This window comes from Plecotus auritus (assembly GCF_963455305.1).
Source record: "Plecotus auritus genome assembly, chromosome: 10".
Classification (NCBI taxonomy): domain Eukaryota; kingdom Metazoa; phylum Chordata; class Mammalia; order Chiroptera; family Vespertilionidae; genus Plecotus; species Plecotus auritus.
In genome coordinates, this window is record NC_137785.1 from 18,998,552 (window position 1) to 19,007,802 (window position 9,251).

A 9,251-nucleotide genomic window follows, 5' to 3' on the forward strand; every position below is an offset into this window, starting at 1 on the left:
CATTTTGAGACTGTGTAGGCCTGTCCCCAAAGAACCCCAGACTAACTCAGAAATGCCCTAAGGAAAGCGATAGGTGGGAGGACACTAGAGGATAGTGCAAAGGGAGGACCAGGCCTTCACCAGAGCCCAGGGACATGGATAGCGATTCATACACAGAGAGGAAAGGCCTTTCAAGCAATAGGTGAGGTGTCTAAATGCTTCCAAGGACAAGTGGTCCCTGTGGAATAGGGGAGCAACCAGATGACAGAGTAGGCTTCCAGACCTTAATCATCAGGCCCTGGGGGTTATGTGTTCCTCAAGGTCAGGAGATCATTTCCCAGGCCCTGGATTTGATCCATTCAGATGAGATCAGGGACACTACTCTGGCCATTGATCCACTGGGGAGCCAGTCAAGGCCCCCAGCTTTCAGAATCTAGCACAGGCTATGGTCCTGCAGTGAGAAAGATCACTCCATCCAAAGGCCCAAAGTTTTATTGTTTCGAATACATTCTCCAATAGCCCTCAACTTCCCTCCCCTCCCACCCTCCACCCCAATACAGAATAAGGCTTGACCACAGACCCTCACCCCAAGGGGCCCCAGCTGGGAGGCAGAGGGGGCTTCCAGTTTGGTTTCAGGGTTCACCTTTCCCACCCCCCACCCACCTGCCTATGGGCTGGTCCTAGGAGCAGCTGGGGGTGAAAGGGTTGGACCAGTGCTGGGGTGGGGAGTAGAAGAGGCACTTGTAGAAATTTGTGGCCTATGGGTGGCACCCCTCACCCTCCTCTCCCCCCTACCCCCCTCACACAATTTTTGGTTCATCATAAATGTCCAACTCTCCCGCTGTAACCTGTGGGGTTAGAAACCAGGCACTCATGTCCCCTGGAGGGGCAGGGAAGGCTGAACTGGGGCTAAGGATGGCTGGAGGTGGACAGAGAGAGGTATAGGAGGCACAGAACGGGGAGGGAGACAAGGCTTTACTTCCTAAGCGATTGTAATAAAAAAGTTCCTGGGCATCGAGGCCAGAGCCTCAGTTCAAATATAAATTCCCCAGAATGGAGGTGGCCCCCTTAACTCCCTCCCCCCCCACACCCCTCACCACCACTTTGCCCAGAGCTTAGAAATCCAGAGACTGGATAGCCCCCAGCCCTGGACACCCACCCACCCTCACAATTAAAAAAAAAATTTTTTTAACTTTTATACAAAACATGGAGAGAGGAAAGGGAGGAGGCAGGGAAGAAATTAGAGCTGCCCTCACCTCCAGGACACAGGGGAGTTAAGGCAGCAAAAGAAGCATCGGGGGTGGGGGGACATTCCCCTGCCCATAGCCCTCAGGAATCTCGATGCTCCAGAGAGAGCTGGGCTGTGGCGTGCTGGAGGTCAGAGCTCACCCGCCTCGGGGTGAGGGGACCCCCAGCCTCCCCTCGCACCTTCTTGTCCTCACCCTCATCCTCGAGGCCCCCAGTGGAGCCCCCACCCCCCTCCAGGCGACAGTCTTCACTCCAGCGACGTTTAAAGCGCAGCTTTAGGGGCATGCACTGCGTGGCCCCAGGTACCTCGCCTGGCTCAGGTTTCGGGGGCACAGGGGGTACACGAGGTGTCTTGAACACCTCTCCATCTTCCTCATCCTCGTCGCTTATGTCAGTCACCTCCACCTCCTCCGACTCGCCTTCTGAGATAGGTTCCACCTTGATCTGTGGTGGTGGTGGTGGTGGTGGTGGTGGGGCCAGTGCCCCCGCCCCCTCAGCCAGCCCACCTGTGCTGCCACCACTGCCAATGCCACTGCTCTTGTCAGCGCCCACTGGAGCCTTCTCGCCAGCTGCCCGCTGCCGGCGTCCCAGTGGGGGTGGTTGAAGCTTAAACTTGAATGGGGAGGAGGAGGACGAGGCTGATGAGGGGACCGGTGGGGTCTCAGGTGCCATGGGTGGCAGCGGGCACTTGTCAGGGCGCTGGGGCTGGGGCACCACCAGCCCAGGGTAGTGCAGGAAGGCGCGGGGGCTGAGGTGGTAGTTGTAGACGCTTTGGGTGTGGGCCTGCAGGTACCGTTTCATGTCCTCAGGGCTGAAGGAGAAGTGGGAGCCTCCCGAGCCACTGGGGCCCCCACCGCCACTGGGATACATAGGGCTCAGCGTGGGCGAGGGTGTGTAGGCCAGGTGGGTGGGCGTCATGGGCAGAGCTGGTGAGAGCTGAGGCGGTAACAGGGAGCCAGGCCCAGCCAGAGGGGACACAGGGAAGGGGCTCAGGGGCTCAGGGCCACCCCGGGGCCGGGGGTAAACACGGAAGACGCCAGGGTCATGGGGCAGGCGGGCCAGTGGGGGCCCGCGGAAGGCACCCAACTCCGGAGGGCCTGTTGGTCGGGCCCGGGGGTCCTCTCCCAGTGGCTCCTCCAACTCTGAAGTGCCATCACTACAGTCACTGACTGAGCCTCGGCCCAGGCGTCGGGCCACCACAGCCGAGAAGAGGGAGGATGAGGACGAAGAGCAGGCTGGTGGTGAGCGGGGGTCCTCAGTGGGGGACAGCACCTCAGAGGGTGTTGAAGGAGGGAATCGGAAGTGGCTGCCACCCGATGGCACTGGAGGGGCACTCTGGGGCACCGCACCCCCTGGCAGGAAAGAAGACATGGTGTCAAGGCCACTGGCCTAGCCCGGACAGACAGACAGACCCTCTCTTCCCTCAGAGGCGGTTCCTGCCAGCCCTGGTACTCACCAGCCAGGCCCACATCAATGAAAGGGTAATTAACGAGCACCAGTTTGTTGAAGTTGAATTTGTAGGTGAACCGTTTCCCCTTAGTTTTGTGCAGAATGCGTTTGTTATAATAATAGCTGTGGATGCAGAGACACCATCAGGTTAGTCACAGGGGACTCAAATCTGGACCCCATACCATGACATGCCTTAGGTGCTGCTCATGGAGGGAGACTGAGACACCTAGGCCACAAGAGAGAAACCAAGTACCCAAGGGTAAGGACCAGCTCTCCGCTCAGGCCACACCCATGACTATTCTCTTCTCAGGATACCTCTGTTTGGCAAATGGGTTCAGAGAAGGGTTCGGACTTGCCTAAGGTCAATGGCTACGACTTGCAAGAGCCAGGAGTCAAACCCAAAGTTTATTCCCAGAGGTCAGGGGCTCCCCAATGGTGGGGAACTGTCCTATCTGCCCAGGGGCTGTGCGCCCTCCTCACCGCAGGGCCCGGCTCAGCTTGTCGTAATTCATCTGGGGCTTGCACTTGCGGACACCCCAGAGCCGGGCCACCTCGTCGGGGTCCTTGATGACGAATTCCCCGTAGTCCCCCTGCCAGGCGATGACACCCTGGTACTCCTCCTTCCGCAGCAGCTCCAGGATGAAGTGCCACAGCTGGATCTGCCTCGAGCCAGGGGACGACTCTGGCTTGTAGGCCCAATCCGGGAAGGCAAACCCTGGGGACGGCAGGCAGGGAAGTGGCTCCAGGTTAGGGTGCCAAGTCCAGGCCTCTGCCCCCTCCCCTCCCACCCCCACCCCCACTGCCCAGGGACTACCTCCTACCCCACCCTCAACATGGGGAAATCCATCTCCCCTAAGCCAAGACAAGACCTGGGTAGGCAAGAGAGACAGTGTGTGTCTGTCTGTGTGTGAGGGGGCTAGATGGGGAGGGGGGAGGCTGGAGCCTGCTCCAGCAACACCGGGAGAAACAGGAAACCGGCGGCGGCGGGTGGCGGCGGGTCCCGGGGCCAGTGCCAGGGGGCCAGGCACCAAGCCAGGCCGGCGGGCAGGGCTGCCAGTGGGGGAAGGGCAGGAAGGGGTACATGTGGCCAGATGGTTGGGGCAAGGCCCCCCAGGACCCCCATTCCCATTCAGAGCCAGTCATACTGACCCCCACCCCTGCAAGCTCCGCTGGTCCCCTTCCTAGGAACATACACTGTCCCCCTCCCAAGACCTACCAGAGCCCTTACTCCCACCCCAAGACCCGAGAGGCTTTTTTTTTCTTTTTTCTTTTTTTTTTTTCTTAAAAGGACCAGGAGGGGTGGGGTGGCTGGTTGACGATGAGGTCAGCGCTTGCACACACAGAGGCTTCTGTCTTCCCTGGAGAGTGAAACCCAGACTGTCTGAGAGAGGCCCCCCAAGCCCGGACCCTCTGTGCCGCACTGCCCTCCCCAGACCCAGGCACATGGGCCCAACCTGGCTGGAGGGCCACAGCCCAGGCCTCAAGATTGAATAGGCTGGAGTCTATTTCCCCTTCTGCCTTCTCATCCTCAGCTATTTCCCTGCCCACCTGCCTACCCGCCCCCAGCATTAACCTTGGATAGAGGTTGGTGGTGGGCTGGCTGGTCCCTAGAGGGGGTGGGCAGCCTGGGGGGGAGGAGGTGGGGGGGCTGCGGTTGTTGTCATTTCCCAAACCCCCGGGTAATCAGGGACCATCAATAATTCAGCACTAGGCAGCCGGTAATGGAGGGGTGGGAGGAGGGAAGGAGGGGAGGCAGGGCAGGGGCCCTGATGCCACTAGAGGGAGAAGGCAAGGATAGACAGCTAAAAATGGGCGGGGTCCCAAATCCCAGTCAGGCTGTGTGGGTCAGCCTCTCTCCAGGCTGGCCCTGGTTCAAGCCCCAAGCTCAAGCAGGTACCAACCAAGCCTGGGGCAATGCTGGGACTCCACCCCAGTCTGGAATCCAAAAGGGGATTCTTCCTCTTGGGGACACAGGGGACCAGCAGTTCCTGCTCCCACAGGGTCCGCCCCCTCTAAATCCAGAGCAGACTCTCTCCCCCACAGGGGCCCAGCTCCCACCCCGGGCCAGCATGCTCCACTGAGTCCCTGCCCCATTCAGAAATCCCAGCCTCAAACCAGGGATATGACCTACAGCAGACATTAGCAGCCACTGCTTAATTCAGAAGTGACAGCCCCTGACAACGCCTTCCAGGGACCCCAGCATCCATAGCCCTATCCTTCTCTCAGGAATCCAAGTGTTCACCCCATTATCCCCATCCTGCTTGAGAACCCAGGCCCCAGAAACCCTTGGGAACCCAAGTGAGCAAACCAGAGCTCCATAAACTCTCCCATCCCCTCCAAAAAGCTCCTGGCCCCACCAGGACACCAAGCTCCATGTAGCTCCCACCTAAACTCCAATCTGGCACTCAGAGCCAGGAAGACAGGGTGGGGATAAAGCCCCTGAGACAGTCTAGGTTTGGAGGGGTGTGCTGACTTCCACCCTACCCCCCAAATTAAAGCCACCCTTCCCAACCCACCCACCCCAGCCTCCTTGTCCCGGTAACCAGGCAACGTATGTGCAGCGACAGTCCTGGGAGCGGGGGAGCAGGAGGCTAAAAATAAACTTTGCAGAAGAGAAGGAGAGAGACTACATGCAACACAAAGGAACTGGGAAAGGAGGTAGGGGGCTCTGGAAAGGCCTCAAAAGCTGCATACCAGGGGCTGTCCCAGGCCCCCTTGTGAAGCCCCCTGCCTGGACAGCCCCCCTTGGGGGCCAGGACGCTGGCTCCCACAGGGCCCTGGCTCCCACTCTGGCAGGGACGCACCCTACTACCAGGCCCACCCCTACACTGGCTTTCCTCATCGGACATGGCATACATGAGGGCCTGTTCCCAGCTTTGGGGGGAGAAGGAAGAAGGGAGGGTGACGTCAGGGTGTTTCAATGGGGCTCTGTTCCCCAGGCCTTGGAGCCTTGGAGCCTTGGAGCCAGGAGCCAGGCACGAGCAAGGGGAGCATGTGTGAGTGTGTGCTGTGTCTGAGTCCACGTGCTTAAATCAGGGAACCACCAGGCCTGCACCAAGAAAGCTTGGGAGTGTAAGACCTCTGGAGCATAAGAGGGACATTGGGGGCAGGGAGAGAGCAGCTGACCCTGAGAGGGGTGCAGGACATTGTGAGACAGGGTGGAGAAATGGCAGCAGACAGGAAGGGTTAGTACAACGGCGGGGTCCCAGACGGCACACCTGGGTCCCACAGAGGCGGGGTAGATTCTCCCTGACAGACTGTGGAAGCCTGGGGGAGCCAAACTCCTGGACACCCCCCAAGTTCACATGACCGTCCAAACTTTTTTTAAGAGAATAGGGGGGAATCGGAAGGGAGGGGTGGTGGTAAAGGAAGAGCACGCTGGCCTCCTGGGGGGCCCCACCACCTCCCCCACTCCAGGCAGCCCTCGGTGGCGCCAGAGCCGGGAAGAAAACAGGAAGTGGGAAACAGCCGCGCAGAGGAGAGGGGCCGGGATGGAGGATCGGATGGAGGGGCACACAGCCGCCGACCAAAAGGCAGAGACCGACGAACCGACGGACCACCGGCAGGCCATCCCAGGCCCCCATCCCTCCCCCCAGTCGGGGAACCCACATGCGGCTCGGCCCCAAGATAGAGTTGGGGGAGCGGCCCGGCCGGTCCCACCAGGGCAAGGCCCGTAGCAGGGAGGGAAGACAAGGCGGGGTTGTCTGGGCGCCTGGACCTACTCCTCGGGGGAAGGGGAGTCTCCTGCTGCCCCTAAAGCCCAGCGGCCCGGGAGCCCGCGGGAGCCAGAGAGTATGTGGGTCGCACGTGACTGACCCTACAGCACTCCGCACCCCTGCCCCCCTCCTCAGTCCCAATCCCTAAGCGCCTTCCCAAAGCTCCGGAGCCCAGCTTCCAGCCCTTTAAGAGCCGCCCCCACCCACCGAGCGGAGGGGGGGCGGGGTGGGTGGGCCGGTCGGGGCACACACCCGCACACAGGAGCCGAGCCGCAGCCGCCGCCGGGGGAAGGAAACAAGTTTGAACAGCGGCGCCCGGCCCCCTTCCCCCTCCCCCGTCCCCGCCCGGGGCCGGATTCCGACGGGGTGGACGGGCAGGGGGCGGCTGGGACCCCTCCCCCCAGCGCGCCCCGGCGCAAAGTCCAGCCGCTGGAGCTCGGGGGCGGCGAGGGAGGGCTGGAGAGGGGGGAAAGTCCGAGTGGGAGGGGGGTTAATCCCGTTGCCCCCCGCCCGCCGACCGAGCGGGGGAGGGGAACCTTGGCCCCTTAAGGAGGAGCAAGTTGGCGGAGAAGAGGGGGGCGGAGGAAAAAGACGGCCGGTTGAAAGAGAAGAGCTGGGTGCGGAAGGGGGGGCGAGGGGGTAGCCTCCGCGTCCACCCCACCTCCCCTACCCTGCTCAACCTCCGGCCCCGGCGGGGCGGGAAGAAGGTACCCAGGTCTCCCCTGAGCCACCTTAAAGCCGCGCGTTCTAAGGTCGGAAACAAAAAGTTCCTTTTTCGAACGTTCGGGCAGCGCTTTGGAACTTTGCGACTCCGTGCGGGCGGGGGAGTGAGGAGCCGGCGGAGACGGGCGGGGGAAGGGCAGAGGAGCCCGGACCCCGAGTCCCAGATCCTCACTCACGCCCTCCTCCTAAAAGCCATCTCTTGTCCCCCTCTAAGCCGATGCAGGGCACGCACCGCAGTGAAGGTCACCGGCCGGACCGCGCAGCACGGAACCGGGGATAGCGGGCCCCGTGGACAGCCCCCCAACGCCCCGCACACGTCCCGGCCCCCAGAGTGCAACGTGACATAACGGCGGGGTGGGACCCCGCCACCCCCTTTATCCTGGGAGTGGGGTAGAACCCAGCTTTCGGTGTCCAGTCAGGGAGAGGACCAAGATTCGCAGCACCCAAACCTCTCCGCCCGGAACCAGAAATTGGGGGTCCCATGCAGCAACCCCCCCCCGCTCGCGCCGTGAGATGCAACAGGTCTCGCGTGCTTGGGGGTCCCCCGGAACTGAGGATCACTCGGGCTCCTCCGCAACCCCTCTGCCCCCCCAAAGTTTCTCCGCCTGGTTTCCCGGGGCAACAAGTCTCCCCCACACGTGCTGCCCCCGCCCCCACCTGTGTCTGCCGGGGTCTTCATGCTGGGGGGCCCGGGGCAAGGCACCCCGACTCCGGGCCGCAGCTCCCGGGGCCCGCGCTGCCCCGTCCCGTCCCGCGCCGGTCGGGCCGCCCTCGCCGTTTCACCCGGCCTCGCCTCTCAGAGCCTCTCCCCTCCCCGCCGCCGCCTCCCGGGTTAATATCGCACTCCGGGGCCGGGACGCCCACGCCCCCGGGCCGGCGACGTCACCGCCGCGTCGCCATGGAGACACTGCGCCCGCCCCCTCCCGGCGCACTCACACACACTCTCTCCGGCGTGCAGCCACTGAGGACTCGCCGGCTCTGAGCTTAAAGGGGCCGCGCAACGGGGGAGGAAGGAAGGTGGGGGTTGGTGGTGGAATGGGGTCTCAGGGGTCATGACCCTTCTCGGAGACTCCGAGTCTGCAGATAACTTAAGTCCTCGGCACTCAGGACCTGCCTCCCCTCCTCTCCTGCCCACTGCGGGATCCAGATTGTCTTTTGGGAAGCCTGTAAGAGGGCAGGGGGGTACCTTCTCAGGGAGGGGCAGCAACTTTTGTCGGGAGGAGGCGTGGACCTTTTGGGAGGAGGCAGAATCTTCTCTGCTGGGCCGGGGGGCGGTCAGAACCTTGGAAGATGGTCAAGATCACATTTCCCAGCCTAGCTTTACCCCTGCCCTCCCAACCCTGAGTCTGAATGGGGGCAGCTGTCCAGGGGTGGGGTGGAATGGGTGGAAAGCATTTCCCAGCATCGGAAATGAGGAGGCGGCTGTGCCCTTGGCTCCTCCGGGGATGGGGTCTTGGCCTTCCAGATAGCCCCAATCCCAGCTGGGGAGGAAGTGACCAAAGAGAATGCATTGGGGAGCTCCCCCACCATCCCCAAGCTGCAGCTGTCCAGGGGACCGGCCAACACCGGAGGTACCCCCACCTCCACCACCAGGACAGAGGGTTCCGGTGGTGGAGCCAGGATACGAGGGGGCGACCAAAGTCCGAACAAATGTGCTCCCAAGGGGCACTGGGGAGTCGCTAAGAGAGAGGAAGGCAGGGCTTAAGGATGAAGGCCAGCGTGTAGGGCAGTGTTAAGTCTGTGCTCCGAAGCTGGGAGGGATGGAAGGAGCCTTCGGCTTGGGGAAACAGGAAATCAGAGCTGATCAGATGGCTAGCGGAGCCACCAACGGGGAAAGGGCAAGTAGAAGCAATACTCACAGGCGGAGCCTGGAAGCAGAGTCTCAAAAAAGACTCTGAGGTACCAGAGGATGGGATTATGGGGGAGGGGTGCTCAAAGAGGCTGAAGCCCAGAAGAGGGGCAGGGAGAGCTAGGCTACTGGGAGGGAAGGCCTGCAGGGTCAGCTCTGGGTTCTTAGGGTTTCAAGTCCAGCCTCCGTTGCTGAGTTCCTAGCTGCCTTACAACAGGAAGTCCCTCACCAGTGCCTCAGTAGAAGCCTCAGGCCTCTTCCCTGGGGAGATCAAGGACTACCGGGAA

At 61.8% G+C, this 9,251-nt stretch overlaps 1 protein-coding gene across 1 annotated transcript; it reads right to left on the reverse strand.

The window, feature by feature from the left end:
* Positions 1-460: 460 nt before the first annotated feature.
* ERF (ETS2 repressor factor) lies at positions 461-7,931 on the reverse strand. Its single transcript, XM_080645500.1, has 4 exons — positions 7,773-7,931; positions 3,157-3,391; positions 2,684-2,799; positions 461-2,579 (listed from the first exon to the last, which is right to left on the reverse strand). The coding sequence occupies exons 1-4, from the start codon at positions 7,792-7,794 to the stop codon at positions 1,309-1,311; spliced, it is 1,644 nt and encodes a 547-aa protein (XP_080501626.1). The 5' UTR covers positions 7,795-7,931; the 3' UTR covers positions 461-1,308.
* Positions 7,932-9,251: the final 1,320 nt, after the last annotated feature.

Excerpts from the sequence above, each read along its gene's own strand:
- ERF (XM_080645500.1), bottom strand. The coding sequence starts at position 7,794 with ATGAAGACCCCGGCAGACACAG. Across the intron at positions 3,392-7,772 it reads GAAGACCCCGGCAGACACAG|GGTTTGCCTTCCCGGATTGG; the intron begins GTGGGGGCGGGG and ends TGCCGTCCCCAG. Across the intron at positions 2,580-2,683 it reads CATTGATGTGGGCCTGGCTG|GGGGTGCGGTGCCCCAGAGT; the intron begins GTGAGTACCAGG and ends CTTTCCTGCCAG.